This window comes from Tripterygium wilfordii, chromosome 18 (genome assembly GCF_013401445.1).
Source record: "Tripterygium wilfordii isolate XIE 37 chromosome 18, ASM1340144v1, whole genome shotgun sequence".
NCBI lineage: Eukaryota > Viridiplantae > Streptophyta > Magnoliopsida > Celastrales > Celastraceae > Tripterygium > Tripterygium wilfordii.
The window spans coordinates 1,913,607-1,935,652 of record NC_052249.1 but is presented as its reverse complement, the minus strand read 5'-3'; the positions used below and the strand labels follow the sequence as shown (position 1 = coordinate 1,935,652).

Below are 22,046 nucleotides of genomic sequence, written 5' to 3'. Positions count from 1 at the left end.
AATTTTTGAGATAATCCCTCACAAGAAACCACACATTTGAGAGGAATCTAATCTTCTGAGACTTGGAGAGGCTTCAATGGCATGTTTTTAATTATGTGTATCAATAACTTCTGAAGTGGTGGGTCGTGGAAGAGATGGTTCTTTTGGTTCCTTCTATGCTTGAATGTGTCACTTCTTTTGTTAATTTTTGTTAATTTTTGAGTCACAAGAGAGATCAATAAACGTGCACATATCTTTCAATAGAGATAATTGGTTTTAAATATAAATCAATTAAAGTCAGTTTATAAATAAATAATTTCGAATTAGGTTTATCTATCCAATCAGTTTTGTTTTAAATATATCTATGAGAATATATATATATATATATATATATATATATATATAATAACATAAATAAGAACAATGTATCTCTCTAGTGCAAGGTAATTGAAATCGCGATTTTGATCGTAAAATTGTATGATTTTACGATCATACCTATAAAAACCTAGTTAAATAGCAATGGAAATGTGGAATCGTAAGGGTTGTAAAATCGCACAAAATCACATAAAATCGTGAGTAAAATCATTAAAATCGCGAGTAAAATCGTTAAAATCTGTTGTAATTGTTTGTATTTCTTTTTTTCTTTTTTTAATTTTAATGTAGTTTTAGACAAGTATTTGAGTGTAAAGTGACCCTGTCGGACCAAAATAAAACAAAAATATGATTCAGAAATATATCCAATAAATTTTATGTTATTTTTGGAACATTATTGAGAATTATTCTTAAATTTACATGGTATGTAAAATCTTACGATTTTACGATTTCGATTTTACACTACTTCTCATATTCCAATTCGATTTTACTATTTAACTACCTTGCTCTAGTGTCACCATATATATTTGAAGTAATAGAAAAAAAAATATATATATATATATATATATATATATATATATATATTTGAAGTAATAGATTTGGTGAGTGGAAAGCTTCAAGGACTTGACAATATATATAATTATATATGTTTTATCTCTATGCTACTCGGTCGATTGAAGCCGATTTCCACTTTTGAACTTTTCGACTTCATGCGCTAAGTTAAATCCCAAACTTAAAACCCTAAATAAAATCTTATAATAAAAATTTTGATTTTGGATTTGACTTTAGGTTTTTGTCATCCCATTCAAACGGTCACGATCCGGTTACAAGAATGGGATGTTCGTTTTACTGCAACAAAAATAACTCATTTTTATATATCTTTGCAACATGAGCGAGAGAGAGAGATTGAGAAGGTAATAGTGTGTTTGGTATACATGTTTTCTAATTGTTTTCTGTTTTCAATTTCTGGAAAATAGAAAACGTTATGGAAAACGCGTTTGGTTGAAGGATTTAGAAAACACAGAAAATGAAAATGATTAGAAAATAGAAAACAATAAAAATACGTTTTCTAAAATGGAAAACACGGAGTCTTCCGTCTTCGTATCTGTCTTTCGTATTTCTCTTTGGGCGTCGCTCTTGAGATCCTCTGTTCCCTCCCTATCTTCCGAGACCATTCTGAGATGTTGGTCTCATAGATTTTCATGGATCTACAAGATGATTTGTGATCACGAGGCTCATCAGGCCGCTCCCTCCTAGTTTCACGATCGTGCCCTTATCTCTGCTCTTATTCTCTCTGTCATCCCTCGGCTCATACGATTTCCAGCGCTTGTACTCTCCATCTCAAGAACTTTCTCGAACCTCGCATCTGGAGGATTTTTCATGAGACTTCTCCTGCTTCGAATCTCGTTCCCATCGGCGGTGCCTTTCCTCCCGGTCTCGGGTTCGGTGCTTGTGGTCATGGTTATGGTTTTCTTTGGTTGATTCACGTTCTTCCTAGGATTATTTGCAGGTAATCATCCTTCCAACTGTTTTTGGTTATTGCAACATAGGATCTTGCTTTTCGATTACTGCAACTTTCAGATTTCTCTTTAACCACTTTATTACCAGCAGACCATGAGTGTAGTACCTCAAAAGGAATAGAACTTTATACAATTACCGTGTAAGTATTTAATCCTTATTATACAATAAACTGAGATAGAAAATTGGACTATCCCTATTTTATGAAAACAAAAATGCAAATGTTTGAGAATATATTGTCGACTGATCATCAATGTATTCTCTATTTTATCAGCTTCATGATAAAGGGTGTGGAAATTGATGGTTGTTTCCATGGGAGGATTGATGGGTTGTTATGGTTTGGGGTTGTGAGTGTTGTGGAGGACTGGAGGTGAAGAGATCGAGTGGCTTGGCTTGCCATGGCCATGGACTCCTTGATTGAGTTTGTGCTGGGTGTCTGTGATCATGCCTTTTGATGTCTTAGAATTTTGTGTAGGATAAAGTTGATTTTGAGCTGTCCACACTGCCTGTTCTTGTAGATTGTAGATTATTTGTTCTCTTAGTTGTTAATCTGTATGCATCAATGATCCAATGTATTTTCATATGTTAATCACAATGGTTAAGAGATGTCTCTGCCTGTTCTTTTTGTTGCTGAATATGCTAAACCCTTTTGTTTTCTTAGCTGTAGATGCAAATCGTGGCTTTTTTTTCTATAAATTTTTGTGTTCAATTTTTCCCAAATTGTTTCTGTTCCTGGATGTTTTTTTCCCCTTTAATTTATGGGGTTTTTTCAGTTCTTCAAGTCCTTGGGGTTTCCTTCTTTAATCTATCAGGATATGTCTAACTTTACTATCGTTCGTTTTCCTTTGTAGACTTATCTAGATATGGCAAAGCTATTTGCTTTTTATTTATTTTTTGGATAAGCAGGCTTTTAGCTTTTGTTAATTTAGTCTCATTTCAGTCATTTTTTTGCTTCGTGTGCTGGAGAAGATAACACGCTAAATGATATTACTGCTTGAAAATAATTACATACCATATTTTCAAGAACTTATAGAGTAGAAAAAGATCTCATTTTGTACCCATAATTTATTTCGACGTGGTAAGCACTATGTAATTCTGTTTGTTTTAGTTAGTGAGTTGATCATAATGTTGTTTTGTAAGTCAACCTTGTTTTGGCTAGATGCAACAATATGATCTCTGTTTAAATGAGAAATTTGGCTGCAGTTAACGAGGAATATGTTCGCTTGAAATATAGAAGTTATGCCACCTATTGAAAAGAAAAATATAGAACTTTGGTCTATGAACGGGACGGTGACTTGTTTGTTATCTTTACTTTGAGCTTATGTTGCCATGGACTTTTGACATTTCTACTATGCTTCCACCTTCTCCTGATTCAAGTCTTTGATGTCTTGTTATTGCAGGTTGAGAGAACTTCATACACTAAAGGGTCATGTAGAATTAGTGGTGAGGTTGAATGGGCTCGACATCGACACAATTCAACAAGCATATACAATATGAAAGAGAACCTTGTGGAGCATTTAGTACAATAACTGGAACATTTTGTGAACTGATAGTGTAAGTGTAATACAACATCATATTTTGAATGATCTTAAAACGACGGAAGTCGATTTCTGCTACTGTGCTGCTCTTATCTTCATTCTCTTTTCTACTCCTACATTGCTGCGCACAATGCTCCCAATTGGGTTGTCTGCTTATTTTGTTGTGGCAGTTGACATTTATATTAGTTGGGTGGTTGATCCAGTTTTCATGGTTTCATAGCGAGGATTGAATCATCCCTCTCAAGTCTCAATTAGTCTTATTTCACTATAATGAAGTTAATTACCCATCTCAATTATCAATTATGGGTAATTCACTTAGAGATATTTTCTTAAGTAAAAAATGTTGATTCATGATAATATTATTGGTAAATACATAATATGTTTAATTGAAAATAGAAAACAGTTTTTCAATATTTTAAACCAAACATGTTTTCTATTCTTAGAAAATAGAAACAAAAAATGAAAATAGAAAACAAAAAATGAAAATAGAAAATAGAAAATATTTTCTAAACCAAACGCACTCTAATCTTTTTTCTTTTCAGTTTGTTCACGTTGGAGGCCATACGATCATGCATATAAATATGTTACAAGCTAGGGCTCATTAATTTTATGACTTGGTCTACACTTTTAATTAATCCGAATCCAAAAACAAACGAAATTATATCACACTTTTTGAATTATGTCGGAAATTATTATGTCATAAAAGTCAAAGGAGTATTGTTTGAATGAGTGATTGATTCATCTAGTATTAATTCTTCTTGTTTTCACGACGACTACAAAATAATGAATTAAAATTAATTAAATCAACAGTACTTACAAAATATTGTTCACTCGTTCATGCAAAATTCATATTATAACGAATATATATGTATGTGTGAATTTTCTAATCGATTTATTTTCTTAGTCTTCTTCTTGTTGGGAGCTCTAATCACCATATACATTTTCAGCAATAGATCACGTTAAAATAAAACTTCGCAACAAAATTTTCTTTTGTAAATAATCATTAAAAAATTCGTGGGCACGATTCTCGAACCCTTGCAAGATTTATTTGCCATCTCCCGCCTCTTTGTCCAAATCCTGGTTCCACCCCTGGCAAAATCAAACCCATCACAAGCTACCCAAGTTCCGGTCCAAATTCCTACCGGTTTCAAAATGCTCAACTTTTTCCTGTTACAATTATATATATATATATATATATATATATAGAACGTGTTAGACGAAAGTATGTCGCATTCATCGCAAATTGACCAAAATTAAAAAAATAAATAAATAAATATATACACACACAAATCCTATTACTATAATATTGCATTGATTTAAAGAACATGAGACAGAAAAATATATAATACTTTGGTTGAGCATTTGAACTAGCTGTAATTACAAGTTACACTTCAATTACGAGGGGACAACATTACGTGTTTCTCCAATCTCAAAGCATTTGGACGAATATTTTACACTAATAAATCCACGAATGATTGAATAGTCTATATATATATATATATATTCTGGATCCACAAACACTTTAAACACATGACCATTTGCAGAACCTTCATACAATCTTCATTAAACTAACACGAGCCCAAAACAAATAAAATAAACAAGAACCAACAGAGAACAACTCCCCACCTTCCCTTCAAGCTTCTTTATCTCCACATATATATATATATATATATATATATATAGCTCTTCACCTTCGAAGTTCCAAACACGGTACTACGCAGTGCAATATCCAAACATCTGAGAAATGAATACTAGCGATCACTTTGATTTCACTCTTCTAGACTCCATTCGTCGGCATCTTCTAGAAGACGATTTGTTCGAAGCTGAATCTCCGACCAACTTCGAGAATCCAGTTAATGTTTTTGAAACGGACATTACTTTGGATGATTTGTTGTCGTTAGAGTTCGGCGGAGCTGTCAACGACGATGCATCCTACGGTGTCTCGAAGGCACCAAAGATGGAAGCGCGTGAAGATCACGTGCCACCGGAGGCGAGGAAATATAAGGGGGTGAGGAGAAGGCCGTGGGGGACGTTTGCGGCGGAAATCAAGGACTCTAAACGGAACGGCGCCAGAGTTTGGCTCGGGACCTATGAAACTCCCGAGGACGCTGCTCTGGCTTATGACCAAGCCGCTTTCAAAATGCGCGGCTCGAAAGCGAAGCTCAACTTTCCCCATCTAATTGGCTCTAATGATTACGAACCGGTTAGATTGACTCACAAGCGCCGATCCCCTTCCACGTCTTCTTCCCCTTCCGATTCCGATTCCTCCCCTAATCCGCCTAAGCGGAGAATGAGCCGGACGTGACAAATTGTCCTCATATTTGTTTATTTGCAATAATAATATTAATTCCAACTAACCTTTTTTTTTAATTTCCTTTAAATTCTCTCTTTGAAGTGGCCAAAAATAGTTTTTTTTATGCTTGTTTCATATTATTCATATATTTTGTACACCCTCTCATTTAAAAGGAAGAAAAAATAATCTTTTTTCATATTAATTTTTTTTTTTGTTCATAGTATATAAAGCTCGAAATTTTACAACCAATAAGCTAGTTGTCTTCTCTACAAATAACGTATTCAGATGTATAATTCCACATACAAATGCAACATATAATACCTTATATTATATAGATAGTAAATCTTTTTAATCAAATAATGAGAGTAATTCATGTCATTATCAATTGGGATTAAAACGTATGAATGGAATTTAATGTTACTATGTTGATGGCCTGATATCGTATAATTTTTGACAAATTAATTAGAAATCATTTTGAAATTAATATTTCAGTGATTTTTGTTTTTGAAAAAAGTCATATATATATAATTGTATTAAGGTACCCAATAAATCAAATAATTGAGGCCCGTAGGCATGCACTCGTGCCACCATAAAAATAGAATACAACTAAGAGGACTTAAAAAAATAAAAACACAAACACAAAGACGTTACTCACCAGACACTCCTGGACAAAACCCGTATTACATTGAACATCGCTGGACAACCGCCGAATGATTCCTTACTCCACTGGTATATGCTGGGTAACAAAGACTAAATAGAAAAACCAACACACATATTATAACTTGGATCTACAACAAGGGACTTGGCTTCCCCTTTAACAAGAGAGGTCAATCTATCTCAAATCTGAAAATCTCATCACTAGAAAACCGAATATATATTGTTGGAGCATACCATAAATATCGATAATCGAAAATCCGCGACGGATGGAGGAGATCTATATCTGAATAAGAGAAACCTTACAAAATCCTTATTCAACACAAAAACATTAAAAAAAAAAAAGATCTAAATTGAGAAATGACATATCAAATCTATGGGAGGAGGAGGAAGATGTGCGTAATGGAGAAGAGTCGGATCTATCATCCTCCTTAATCAAATTTTGAAGATGAGATGAGAGTTAAGAGGTTTTTTTTAGAGACCAGGAGGGTTTAGTGATGTAATTGAAACCTTGACTTTATCTTTCAATAAACAAAATTATATTTGTCTAACTCTAAAAGTAAATAATTATTCCTCTTCTGACTTATCAATATGGAATTTACTTTATATAAATGTTTGTATAGTAAAAAAAATCCTAGTAAATTGAATTCTGAATCATGTTTTTAAGGAACGTGACCACACGGTTGCCCATACGTGAAATCTAGACAAGAATGGGGAGTACTGACATTCCAGATAATGTAATTAATATATACATATATAATTACCCTGCCCATACTTGAAGCTTTGAACCATATATATATATATGCAACGAAGGAAGGAGAAATTCTTTTGTTATCGACTTCAATAATTGATCATCCCAATTAAATTTTTTTTTAATATGGCAATCACTAACAATTCCAGCTATTTCTTACGTCATTAGTATGTGAAGCTCTTATATTTCATTAATATAATTGTCCCTATATAATTACATAATATTTTTATCACAACAAAGCACTTCATTCTCCTCCTATGAGATCTTAAAATAAGGTTTTTAAAAATGAAGTTCTAAATGTTAGGATTCATTTTAGGGTTCAAAATATATTTTTTAAATTTGAAAAAATATATATTTGTATTTTAATCAATCTTATGAACCCAAAGATATATTTTTGTTCGAAAGAAAAATAAATACAATCTAAAAAGTATATGAAATGTCTTTTGTTTCATATATAATAATTCAGAATTATCATGCACTTTTCATGTTAAATTTGATTTTTCTTTTAGAACAAAACAATATCGTTAAGTTTGTAAGATCCATCAAAATATAAATATATTTTTTTAAAATTTTTAAAAAACATATATCCTTCATGGAATCTTCAACAACTTAATTAGCTCGTGCTCAAAAACATTAAATAATTTAAATAAATAGAAGGATCGAGTCAGCATAACAGGTGTCGCCTTCTCTTCTGAAGCTTCCAAAGACTCTGATGCCCGCTCTTTTGGGGTCCATACGTCAGCATCTTCTGTGGTACATGACAACGACGTTATTACTGATTTTGGACGACTTCATGTCCTTTATTAGCAATGATTTCGAATGGGACTCTATCAATGGCACCAGCTGAACCACAATGGACAAAACCAAATAAACGGAGGCGCGTGGGTTTTACGCTTCGCTGGGGGAAAGGGAAATACAAGGGGAGTGAGGAGGAGGAGAAGGCCGTGGGGACGTATGCGCCTGAAATAAGAGGGGTGAGGAGCATATGGTGTTCATCTTATGGATATGGGAGCTTTTGGGAAATAATTTGAGATCGCGTATATATGTTAGTTTTAAAATATTGTTTCGAATGTTAACATATGTATGATAGAAATTTTCTTATGTAGATCAAAAGTTTGGATCAATTTTATGGACATGTTTTTCAATAATAGATTTGGTGGATCCCATAGTAAATGTGTGGTCCCCATTTATATTGTGCTTTATGACAATCATTGGATTTTGGTTCACAAAGTTGGTCTATACCTTTTGATTCACATAGGAGAATTCCTGTATGTATGATGTTTCAAATGTTGTGACGGTTTGTTTCAAGTTTTATTGGTAACATAAATATTGTTTCAAATGTCATTGCAAATTACATACATGAGTATTATAACATTTATTTTATAAAATATAAACAATTAATTACCAAATTGTTCCACATTTCATGCGAATTAACCATATATTCAATCAAAAGACATATGCAACATTAAAAAAATTAAAAAGTAAATTTTTAAATATTATTAATATATTTTTATAAATAAGAAAAATAAGAAAATGATGTACCCAAATGCTAAACAAATGGGGGTATTTCAGGTACTTAGTAATCAAAAATACTCAAATGCTATTTAAATGAACAATTTGAAAACGTTGTACCAAATGCTACTAAAATGCTGGTTTTACAAACCATTTGGACTAGTATATATGCTACTCGGTCGTCAGTAACCATACATGGGTGACGGAGTTGGTAATAAAATTATATGCAAATTAGGTCAATATATATAAAAACCAGAAAATTATGCAGCAGATTTCATTTTATTTTTTTAAAATTCCGGAGAGAAATATATTTACTTTTGAAATTCAACCTTGGACACACATATTTCTAATTCAACAGATTATCAATCGAACCACCTCTCTCGTTGGTAATTTCATTTTATTATTATTATATGTTGTAGATAACTATATAAATGAAATGATAAAAACTTGAATACCACGTCAATTGTTTCATATAAAATATAATAAAACCACGAAAAGTATATAATAATTCAACTTAAATTATGGTACCCTTGTAATAATTAAAGGTGCCTTGCAGCTACAGGTCTCCTATACTTGAATACAATAGAATAGGAATAATATATTTATATGCGTATATATACATTCGTATACATAGAACTGTATGTATATATATTATGGCGGTAGAATACAAGTATACAACAAAACGTAAAGAGCATCTATTACATACGTTGCCCACATTTCAAAGTTCAAATCAAGAAACAAAACCAATTATCAAAAATTTAAAAAAAAAGAAAAAGAAAAAGGAGAGAGACAGCGCCAACCACTTCAGTGATAATGTTGAAATTTTCTACAACCAAATCTTATGCATTCCATATGTCCTGAGTTGCTCTTTTGGAGTCCGTTGGCCATCAACTTCTAAGTAGTAATTTTTTGAAATTCATGTTATAAATTGAAGAATTTGAGAGGGGTAAAATGAAATGGGGAGATGTGAGAGAGGTTTGACCCGCAGATACATTGTCTGCTTCGAGCTTTAAAATCCACAAGATTTTGTCCTTACTAGGGCATTTTACAATTGAAAGGAGTTGGACTCGAACTCATAAACCACATGGTTGACTCTCACTCAATCAATGTGAGTCATTTTGTATTTCTAACCATTCCAACGACTTTAACGGCCAATGAACACACACTGTCAACCAGAGCCAAGCTTCATGATGTTCTCAGATGATCTCCTTTGTCCCTTTTGTAAAACTCAGAGAAAGAAAACGACCATCCATTTATTTTTTGGATAACTAATAAGCCGGGTGTGCTGGAGAAATACCCTCTTCATACTCTTCATCTTTACATCAGGAACCATGCAAAATTGGGTTCAGCTCATCTGAAACAACCCATCTAAGGCCTTAAAAGCAGCTAAGGAATATGCACAAGAAATTCAACCACAAGGTCATTTGATGCAGGATGTAGTATAATATATCATAACCAAATTTTGTTGCAAAATAATGATTCAAGTATCAAACAATTAAAACTTCAGCCGCACCACCAAATCTGGTATCTGGTTCTGTTCTCACCAACTCAAAAGTGGAATAACACTTGTTCAAGACGAAAAAAAAAAAAAAAAAACACTTCCCAAATATTACTCCGGATGTGGCAATGGCAATTTCAATATTCTACGGTTCTACCATCATCATTCCTAAAAAAAGCATAAATCTGTGTTGGAATGCCCCGAACAAAAATCTGGCCGCACGTCTAACTCCAATCCAATGAGTTCCATTGCTCTATTTTTTACGAAAATGGATGTCGCCTCCTGCATTTTTTCAGGCCGTTTGTCAAACAGTGGAATAAACTATCCAACTCTGTGAAGATAGATATCAGGGCCAATAATATAGATCTTGCGTAGAATGTCCTACTCTGTAGGCTAACAATGATTTGCTCATCTAAATTAGGTGTCTTAACATGCAATAGTGTACTGTCAATTAGAATGTGGGTTGCATCCAGTAGAGTGAGTAATCTAATACATCACCTCTTAGGTCGGCTCCGGTCTTCCTCATAGTCCATCACCCCACCAGATTCTGAGAAGATCTCTTCATGCCCTCGGAAGTCCATGTCGGCCTGCTTACAGTTTGTAACTTCTGCCACAACGTAAGTAACACACATCGACCAACATATCCCCGTAATTGAATATAACTTAATCATTTACCCATCCCCTTGACTTTTTACTTTTCAAAAAATAAAAATGACAAAAATAACAAATAACAAAAATAAACAATCTTTTAACAAAAATTGCCATCAACTTTTTTTCAACAGCAACAAACGTTGACATTATTATTCAGGCTCATATAAGATTAAAGGCATACACTCATATACATTGGTTCTTCTAAAAAAAGAAAAAAAAATATATAACTATACATGTCATGACAGGGAAAAAAAGTCCTCAAGTTAAGATGGTATAACTCATCACTTCCTCGTCAATATTTCTATATATAAATACGGGATCAAGTTAAACAGGTAACTTTCTAAAACAACTAACAAAGCTGTCCTCAAGGGATGCCCAGTTATTTATTCACCTTGTCCAATTTATCATGATGATAAAACAACAAAAAAACAAGCATTCAATCAAACAAAGCAGGATATAACTGACCTTGATGGCAAGGGACTTCTTCACATCTTCCACCTTGTCCTCTACATCCTTCCGGTGCTTCTTGTCTAACTCACTCATATTATCAGCCCATTTTATCTTCTCTTAATTGAGACAAGTAGATTATCAGATGTAGTCAACCTAGATTTCAATTCATAGATTAACATTAGAAATTATGCTGGTAAAATCTGATATAAGAACTTGAAGATACTCCGGCATAAAGGTAAAGATAGAAGCAGACAGGAAAATATTTTTATCCAAAAGCTTGTGGCAAAAAATTATGGTAATAATGGAACCAAGGGAGATCAAGAGTGAACACCTTAAACTAGCAAGCCAAATAAAATAAAAGCTAACATCTAAATAAACATCATCCACAAACAGGACCCAAGTTCACGGATATGAGGACACATAAACACAAATACACAATTTCCTTTGACATGAGAATTTTACAAGGTCAAAAGTGTCGGACAGAGATATATTACAGTGACTCAGTGAGTATATCAGAACTCAAGTATTGGACTGGGATATATTACAGTGAGTATATCAGAACTATTTGAATTTCCAGATACCTGTGCCAATTCTACACTTACAGCAGGACCAGAAATCAGAGTACAAGTACAACACATTCAGAATGCTAAATGAATTGGAAATCTTTACCAATTCGATAGTGTTTCTATCATATTTCCAAGTTGTCCAGGCCTCAAATCCCTCCCAGCAGCAAATTGGACCTGAAGTATAAAAAAAATAAATATTCGAAAAAGCAATAAAAAACTTAAAGGAGAAAGGTAGTAGAAGTGGTAAAAAAAAATAATAATATGAGGAAGGACAGCATTCTCAGACCTCAAAGCACCTTCGAAACTGATCCAGCTTTCCTCTAACCACCCCCTAACAAAAACCCAGAAAAAGAACAGGTCGCAACAATCAGCACAATTGCAAGAAAAAGTATGATTATGTTCAGGGTCAGAAGATTGCAATGTAGATGGCGAAAAACCTACCGCATACATGCACTCATTGATAAGAAAATCTTCAAGTTCACGCACATTTCTAACATCAAGCTCCTGCATTAGTTGATCATAAGGCAGTACCTGGAGAAGGACAAAATGGTTAGAATTCAAGAATATTAGGCTATTTCAAATGACCAAAAAGATAAATGAAATAATTATAGCCCCACCACCACCACCACCACCTGGTCCCAGCAACATGCATGAAAACTTGGGGGGGGGGGGGATATAAACCCATAAAAAGTGCCCAATATCGGTCAAATGAAAATTCAAACGTTTAGAATAACAATAAACCAAAAAAACAGTGGAAAACTTCCAGTTGAATTATAGCAATTGACCACCCTAACATGAAAGTTAGTAAGAGAATTTCTGACAAAATCAAATCAACACCACAAAATTTTAATGATCACTGTTAAAACAGTCCAAGCGTAACTATGTAAGCATAAGTCATGTTGGACAAAAGATACAAAACAAACAACAGCTTACAGTATGCAAAATGTTGCCTTCCTGCAGCATGCAACCCTGGCTATAATACATGTGCGAGGATTTTTTTTGCCATCAAGTACCATGAAAATGAATGAGCTAATGAAATATGCATGCATATCTCAATGACAATTGACAATGGTTAACATTTCAAGCAACGGATACCTTGTTTGTTTCTGCCAGTGTTAGCACAGTAAGTTGCTTCATCTTGAGAACTTGATCAGGAACTAATGGTGGAAGACAGTTAATATTATCTGTCACAAGAACATCTGGTTACAAAATTGCATTACACTAAGACTTGAAAATCCGAAGCAAAACAAGCTTATAGATGCAGTTCATAGAACAATTGATATACACACGAGGGAAGGGGAAAAGGGAACCAGTTCCAAAGTTCCCAATCATCAAGCTTATACTTCCATGACAACTACAAGGGCATAGCAGCCCTATTAACTGAAACAGCATCCCCTAATGTAGCTCCTCAAAATCTAGCACAATAAGAAAAAGACTAAAGTAACAGCCAAAAACATGGACAGGCACATTGCTTCAGGGAGTATGTGGTCTATGGATTTTTGAATGATGCTTAATTTTTACTTCAGTGCTCCCCAATATGTATCTTGTATTCTCTGGCATAAGCCTGAAAACTTCTCTTTTGTCATTTGAAGGAAGAAAAAGATAAAAGAAAGTGCCAAAAGAATCATTCCAGTAAAAAAATTACAACTACTCTCATGAAGTGAAAGATACTCCCAAGTCCCAACTGTATCCATGTCAGTAAGAATTTCGCAGCCTTCTCAGTCAAAGCCCAAATGTCAGTCTATGGACAAGAGAATGTATTGCGGGCAGCAACAAGGGGCATACAAGTGACCCTCCACAGACACTTCACCAATTGGAGAATCCTGCACCAAGCTTCCCTCTTAACTATGATGCATGTATGAGTTATACTGATAGATATTTGTGACCTATAAACAAAGCAGAATATACCGAAACCAGCAAGAGAAACGCAAATAAAATTCAAACTGTCTCAACTCCAAGAAAATTGTGAAAATGCCTAGTAAGCAAAAACTAGACAGTAGTAGAGTTGACTATACATAATCCAATTGCAGCTTCTTTATCAGCAAACGGTCTATGATTTCTCCACAGCCACACCAACCAGCAGGTCATAATAAAAGTGTTTAACAAGATCTTTCCCTGTCACCTGTTTTCAAGCCATCCCCCGGCAATTCACTGCTACTAACCCAATTGACTGCAATCAAACCTGTAGCTTTTTCTCTCATGTTGTAACATAACACTCTTAAACACCCACACATGGCGGTCAGGTCACTTGAACGCCCTTATAGAAGCATACCGCCTTCTAGATCACCCCAACTAACCAATCAAATACTCCAACCACAATCAAATATCTAGCTTTCGGTAAATCCTGTCAGCTCATACTTATAAATAATAGAAGAAATTTCTGAAATGGCTAATACCACTCAAATGCTCAGAACCAGACACAAGATTTCAATTCCTAATGTATCAGTAAATTCGACCTCAAAGGTAGATGCTAAATGAAAATATTTTACATGTCAAAATCAAATCAGGAGAACATGATACCCTTTCCAAGCTACATAATATAGTCAACTCTATAATCATTAGCCCCCTCTGACTTAAAAACTTGTTGATCTTAACACCATGTAGCCAAGTGCAAATCAGTATCAAACACAAAAGTCTTCAAGACGGGCCAGAAACAAGAATCACGTTTTTTTTTTTTATGAAAATGGAACATATTAGACCAACAAATACTAAGAACCAACTATTATTCGCTTAAAATATTAGATAAAGAGAGAGATGGCATATTTCTTTCTAAAATAAGCAGGAGTTACTGAGCTTACTCTTGTAATCACTCCATGTCCATGTGCAAACAAACGCAGCACATCTAGTAATACAGAATTTTCAGTTCCTTCAAGCTGCACAATAAAAAGAGCGCATAATCCGATTATGAGGGATATTGAAAAAACTAAAACCAAATCACAACATAACTTGAACACACCATTTAAAGTCCAATAATCGTATAAAGAAAATGATGGCAAGAAAAAACTGACAGGTCAGTGATACTGATAATATAAATAAAGGGAAAATAAATGACGAAAAAGGCTAAAAATACGTGAAACAACTGATGTATGTAAGAGGAAGGGAAAAAAAAACACACATACACAACAAAAATGTAAACAGCATTTACATGCCTAGTCTTACAACAAATGTCGAGATAAGATCTTATGCACAATTACTCTACTGCAAATGTTTTCACTTGGTCAAAACTCATGGGCACATTCTTTCAGGAACCAAAATAGATCAAAGAAGATCAGCTGAGGACAAATTTACCAAATTCACTTCTCTTCACATAAAATAAGAAGGTTAAAAAAAATTTAGACAAAGACCCTAGGCTTCAATTTCCAAAGACCATTTTTTTGTACAAAAGAAAACTTTATTCTAGGGGCACAGAGAGAGAGAGAGAGAGAGCACTCACAGAAAATATACACCGAAAAAAAGAAAAATAACAGAGAAGGAAAAAAAACAACAGAAAGGAGAACAAGGCTACATAATAATGTTACAATGTCTAGAAAGCAATATTTGATCATGAACCTATATCATAAACCGATATATAACCAAGAGGCCACGCAAATGTAGCTAGTGCTGTCCCATGAAGGTGGAAAAGCACTGACATTACAAAAAAAAAATAATCAAACCACCATTCAAGAGATTATACAATGAACATGGAACCTTGCCAAGGTCAAGCCACTTTGGACCCACCCTTGCACCACTGCAAAATAAATAGGACACTAGCAGTCACTGGAAAACCACAACTGTGGCATTAATTCCCATATGCAAAAGATTCAAACTAAGCCATCCAAGTTTATGGCTGAACCCTAGCCTTCCCCTTTCATGCTTCCCTTATCCATGGAGAACATGCACTATGTAGATTCTTTTTCAGTCATTTATGGACTTGACATATGAGGATCCATATATATATATACATATATTATTCAATCAATCGTGGATTGGATTTACTAGTGTAAAATATTCGTCCAAATGCTTTGAGATTGGAGAAACACGTAATAGATATATATATTATTGCACAAACACATCTCGATATCCAAACTTCCATCTCAGGAAATACATTAACTACGCTAAATGCCAATTCTTAAAACATCATTAATCCATCATCAACTGAAGAGAACATGGCAAATTCAGTGCGGAATACAGTATTTCTCAGCAATCTATGGACTTAACACATAAGCATCCATATCAAGAAAATAGTCCCCAAAATCCCAACTATTTATATTTCCTTACTTTCTTGTAATCAAATCCATTAACAATAACAAGACCAAAAAATAATCCATCAAAACAGCATGGATCCATCTAAAGAAGCTGCAAACAAACTAGTAGAATCAGATTTATCTCGCTTCTACGTGATTCCGAATTAACAAACCACACACACAAACTTTGACAAAAACAATACTCAACAAAAACAAGTATAAAACCCTAAAATAAATACAGCAAAATAAAGAGTGCAGACTCAACAAAGGCGTTTGTCTTGCCTCGGAAACTGTAGGCACGGCGAGAATCTCCGAGAAGGCAAAGAGGGAAGGGTGCGAGGTGGCTTCCACAATCACAGGCGCGAGAGCGGAGCCCTTGTTAGCCGATGCTTTCTTCACAAAGAGTCGATTAACTCCGCTTGCTTTTGCTCGATGTCCATCTTTTTAAGAAAGCCGCAACACCAGAATTCAAATAAATAGTATAAATATTAAGGATGTAACGCCGTAAGGAGCAATGAAAAAAATTAGGGTTCCCGGAAGTCTGTGTGAGCGACAGAGGTGGGTTTCTAGGGTTTTGGGGATTGTGAAGCGAGAGTGAGAGAATGGGAGAGTGATTTTGTAAGTGGCCAAGGACTGTCACTTCGGGTACGGAGAGCCAGAGAGACGCCTTGTTTCTGGTTCCGCAACAACAATGAACTCTTTTTCCTGGAGTTTAGCAAATAAATAGTGATTAATTAATTTTGTATTAGTCTTTAATTAATTACTACAAAATTTTCATTATTTTTCCAACTAATTTTTTTCTTAAAATCCAAACTATTTTTGGAAAATAAAATTGACATATTTATGTTATATTTTGTGATGGAAAAATCCCCAACACTACATGTTAGTAGTAATGAAGTTGTGACGCCGATATCTTGAATCTCATAGGAACAATAAAGCGGGATATTATTTGTTGGCCGAGAACACCTATGCTCAGATTAGTGTATTTCTCAATAAAATATCATAAATATCTTATATCTCAATTAGCTTCTAGTGCGATATTATCATTGTCCGACAATACTTCCATGCTTAAGTAGTGTATTTCTCAATAAAATATCATAAATATCTTATATCTCAATTCGCTCTTAGTGCGTAACTCAATCTGATTGAGTTTGATTTTTTTATTCATCCAAAAATCAAGTAGTAAGTTGACATTCAGCCAATATAGAAAACGCGTTTTTTGAAGCGTTTCTTGAGAACGGTTTAAACAAACCCTGAAAGTCTGAAACACACCACAATCGTCTGAGCTCTCATCGCATTTTCTAAAAATCTCCTCCACTTCGTCTTCTGTCTCGAGGGAAAAAAAACAGGAGAGGATGGCAGCAGATTCGCACAGCAACAGAGTGGCGGTTATGGCCACAAACGACGACGCTTCTGCTAGTAAATTGTGAGGACACTAATCATCGTTTCCGTATTGTTTGTTTCAAATTTTCTATTCATATGCTCAATTAGTTCTGTTTTCTCCATGCGTAACCTAAAATTTTCTCCTGCTAGTCTGTTCGGATGCGTTTGAGAACGAATTGCATGGAAGAAAATTCGGATGATAATTCCCTCTGGCTTATTATGCTTGGGAAAGATCTATCGTTCGTTTATTATTTTCAATTACTGTCTTGGATTGGTTTGAATCACCGACGCAACGTTAATTTAACCTGCCACTCTGTTTAGTTATTGCTTGCATTCCTTTGTCTTCGTCAATGATGAATATTTGTTCGTATTCTTTGTACATGCTTCACCCAGCAGAACGGTGAAATTTCTAGACGGACCGTCGTATTCTGTTTTGAAATGATCTATGGTAGTTCCGGTTTTGCCTTGTGGAACTGTTTAGTATCTCCTGGCAAGTCTGTTTAGGAAATAAAGATTAGGACAAAATTTTAGATGAAAATTTTTATTGCTTAATTCCTTTGTACTTGGGAAATAACCTATGATTGTTTGTCATCGTGTGGAAAGTGCAATGATATATTTTCAACCATGTTGGATAATTGTGTATATAAATTTGTGTTTGTGTTGAAGGTCCTGTGTTAAGAAGGGGTACATGAGAGATGATTACGTCAACTTATTTGTGAGACGACCTGTAAGGCGATCCCCTATCATCAATCGTGGTAAATTTTCGTTCAGGGATGAATGATTGGCATTTGGATGTTCTTTTTTGTTACTATATGGCCTGATTTCATCATAATATTATGTGGAGGTTACTTTGCTCGGTGGGCTGCGTTTCGGAAGCTTCTTTTTCAGTTTCTCCAGAGTGAAGCCAATACTGATGAAAACAGCTGCACAAAGAAGCAGATATTGTCACTTGGAGCTGGCTTCGATACAACATATTTCCAGTTACAGGTGCCTGAGTTTATTGTCAATTGGCATAAATACAGACCATCCAATATGTTCTTTTCCATATCATGTTTAGCGTATCATATTTTAATCACAATTGCTTATGTGTTTATATTTTTTCTGAGTTCTTTACTTTTCTTCCCTTTACCTTGACAATGTTAAATAGTTTTCCCCTTTTATCCTTCTGATTGTTTTAGTTCATTTATCTACTTATTTTTTGGAGCCATATACAGCTGAGGGTTTGATGAATTACTTTTTCTTTGCTGACAGGATGAAGGGAAGGCCCCACATTTATATGTAGAGCTGGATTTTAAGGAGGTACAAGTTCAAATTTATCCATAACTATAACTCACTGTTTAACCTTTGTTACCAAGGTTTACATAAAATAAAGCGGTATTATTTGTGATGCAATTAATTGAAGAAAAACATTTCTTAGGTGACTAGTAAAAAAGCAGCACTCATTGAAACCTGCAGCCAGTTGAGGGACAAAGTTGGTGCAACCGCATCTATTTCACGAGGTGAGCACCCTCGGTCTCTGATGGCAGATTGCTGGATGTGCTCTTATAGAATGGCTCACTAGCTGATTTTTTATCTATATCTGTGACAATTGTTTGTGGCTATTCCAGGCGTTGCACTAGTTTCATGCTTTTGAATGCTTTATGCTGCTAAAAGCTTAAATTATACAAGGTTCAGTAGAAAAATATTCAAAATATTTGAATAAAGCTCAACATTGAACAAATTTACTCATAACGAGTTATTGCAACTCATTAAAATATGATCACTCTGTCATGTCATGGACAAGGTTATTGCAATGATGGCAGGATCTGGGAACTACAGATTGACACGAACTTACGCTTGGATTGCAAAGACATTGTTGCCAGGGTTTGGAAACGTGATGTGACCCCTAGGTTGCAATAAAGTAACTCTAACACGCCACTGGACCAAGTATACTTTTTTTCTCAAAATTTTGTTGCATGCATTTACATGTCCGTATTCTAACATTGTACCCGACAATTATTGTTACAATTTAGTCATCTATTAAGTATATGAAGGAAACAACATTCTGTTTGCAACTCTCACAATGTTTGGATGGTCTGGGAAGTGTAGGCTGTATGAATGTATACAAAAAATTAGTGAGAATCAATCACATGTTTTCTCATTTGCTATTCATTTCTAGCAAAAGCTATACTCTCGACTAATTATATAGACTATACGGCCACATCCTTGTTTATCTCTTCCATTCATGTCTTTCTGGGTCTCCATATTCTCCTTTTTATGTTTCATACTTGAAATTTTGTCAACTTCTCGCACTACCTCACTAATATTAGCATGAAGTGTGCAATAATATCTCATGCCTTGGGGTAAAAAAAACTTCCATGCAAAATGGAACAGCAATGAATTTCATATATGAATGTCATTTAAGATATGGATGATAGCATTTGGTGAAGGATGTAGAAATTAATGATAGGTGGAGAAGTTACTTCAATGTACTGCTTAATGGCAGCCACGTAGGGAACATCGAGGAACTCCATCTCTCTCTTGAGAATAGGATCCGTGGTATATAAAAACGTATTAGGATGACTGAAGTGAAAGAAGCTAAGTAGAATGAAAGGGTGTAAAGTCATGGGATATGATGGAATTCCAATTGAAGTGTGGAAATGCGTAGGAGATATAAGTATAGTATGGCTAACTAATATTTGATGCATGCTTGGCTGTTACAATTTGTTTGCCTCTGATATAATTTGTGGCAAACTTTCATACTGACTACTAAGTTACTTTGATATAAAACGTGAAAAAGTGCAATGCATGAATGTTCCCATACTAATTTTTTATTACATTGCATTATCATGGCATCTGCTGCTTTGCAGAGAGAGGAGAAGTGCTTGATGATCATTACAAGCTCCTCCCAGTTGATTTGCGTGACATACAGAGATTAGACGATGTTATTACTTTGGCTAATATGGATCCTAGGTATGTACGTAGGTCAGTCTTTCAGTCGACAAAATGATTACTTGCTTCCTGTTGAAGTTTTTATGTGAGTGTGTATCCAATTAGGGTTCTTCAAGAACCGCCCAGATCAGAAAGTCAATTTTAATTGATAGTTGCTAGCAATTTTCTCCCTTCTCCGTGTATCCTAAGTAACCAATAAGATTGTGTTTAATATATGTAGTCCTATTACCTTTTACCTATGGTGATATGTTAGTTTTATTTGTGCTGAATTAAGCTGCTTCATTCTGATATTGTTATCAGCCTGCCAACATTTATCATTGCAGAATGCGTTTTGATATACTTGGATCCTGATTCAAGCCGTGCAATAGTTGGTTGGGCTTCAAAAACATTTTCTACTGCAATATTTTTCCTCTATGAGCAGGTTCTACACCTTTTTGAAACTGAATTTCTTCATTATACATCTGTTAGTTGCAGTTGTCGTTGGTGTTCCTGGCATCTTTATTTTGTTAGATTTAAGTCCAAACAGTGTTAAACCACTTAGTAGAAAAATATGTTTTTGTTGCTTTACTAGTGATTTTTCTGCAGATTCATCCCGATGACGCTTTTGGACAGCAAATGATCAGAAATTTGGAGGTTAAATTTTTCTGAACACTTATTATCAGTACTGTTTTTCAACTAATAGTTAAATTATATTTTACTTCTGGAACTATATTCATTTAAGCCTTTCATTTTTCGTCTTTTATTTTCCCATTCTTTTCATTTTAGTTCTTTTTATCAGAAAACACATTAAAGCAGTTGGGTTTGCAATTTTTAATATGAAAAGAAGAAAATTCAACCTCTATCAGAATATGACAATGTTTCGCCTCTTACTAAACACATACTTAAGCTTATTGCAAGTTTCTCTCCCTTTCCTTTTGATAATCTGGTTCTCTTGCCTCCCCACTTTGAGCCAAAAGGCTGTTGGAGGCTGGTTTAAACATTCTGGGCACTTATCTTGATCCACACTGAATACGTGAAAGAATAATTATGAACCACATTCTTTGTATTTGACATTTGCATTAGTTCCCTCCTTGAAGCAGTGGCATGCACCATTTCTTTCTTGTTTATTCTCTCCCTCTCTTTCATCAAATGCATCTATGGCTCTGAATGAGTATGAGTTGCTTGCTTCTTGTCTATGGTGCATCATTTTTTAACCTTGAATTGACGCAAAGCTGTCTGTCAGTCCCCTCTCCTCCCCCCTCCTCTTTCTCTCTCTCTCTCTCTCACAGATTTGATTGCTTTGCTGGTGAAAATAGGGGAATTAAATGCATGCGGTCATCACCTAAGCATTGGCTGTCAGTTTCTGGTTCTAAGTTCTTGGAGAGGGAGCCTAATGCATTGAATTTTCAAAAATCTATTAAAAATCTAACGCCTCTTGTGTCTTATAAAATACATTTTAATGGTTAGTTTTTGTTTAAAAAGTTAACCAAAATCAATGTAAAATTTTTCTAATGCGAGTGCAAATTCATGATGATTCACTTGTTGCGTGCTTGTGGTACACAAGGCAGTTCTGTTTTGAATCCTCTTCTAGATACATTTGAATTAATGAAATGTTGTTATCTATAGTACAAACAAGATGAGCCACATTTACTTTGATAAATGGATAAATAGCACCAGACTAGAAGTTATGAAGAATCCCTAAATTCATGTTGTTTTAAAGCTATTAGATGGCTGATTATCCAGGATTT

The 22,046-nt window shown here is 34.5% G+C and overlaps 2 protein-coding genes and 1 pseudogene across 3 annotated transcripts; 2 read left to right on the top strand and 1 right to left on the bottom strand.

Annotated features, from left to right (window-relative positions):
• Positions 1–5,119: 5,119 nt before the first annotated feature.
• On the top strand, positions 5,120–5,800 carry LOC119984870 (ethylene-responsive transcription factor 13-like). Its single transcript, XM_038829009.1, has one exon. It carries the CDS (start codon positions 5,152–5,154, stop codon positions 5,710–5,712), a length of 561 nt encoding a protein of 186 aa, XP_038684937.1. The 5' UTR covers positions 5,120–5,151; the 3' UTR covers positions 5,713–5,800.
• A 4,224-nt stretch (positions 5,801–10,024) lies between these two features.
• On the bottom strand, positions 10,025–16,649 carry LOC119983680 (annotated as a pseudogene).
• Positions 16,650–17,241: 592 nt separating this feature from the next.
• On the top strand, positions 17,242–21,058 carry LOC119983932 (leucine carboxyl methyltransferase 1 homolog). 2 transcript variants are annotated; one of them, XM_038827667.1, is made up of 8 exons: positions 17,242–17,431; positions 18,055–18,143; positions 18,233–18,375; positions 18,640–18,687; positions 18,806–18,887; positions 20,238–20,340; positions 20,620–20,740; positions 20,905–21,058. In XM_038827667.1, exons 1-8 carry the CDS (start codon positions 17,361–17,363, stop codon positions 20,965–20,967), a joined length of 720 nt encoding a protein of 239 aa, XP_038683595.1. In that variant the 5' UTR covers positions 17,242–17,360; the 3' UTR covers positions 20,968–21,058. The 2 variants fall into 2 exon arrangements, 1 of the variants encoding a protein (XP_038683595.1); XR_005464801.1 differs by having other exon boundaries at positions 17,243–17,431; positions 20,643–20,740; positions 20,905–21,041.
• The last annotated feature ends 988 nt before the right edge of the window (positions 21,059–22,046 follow it).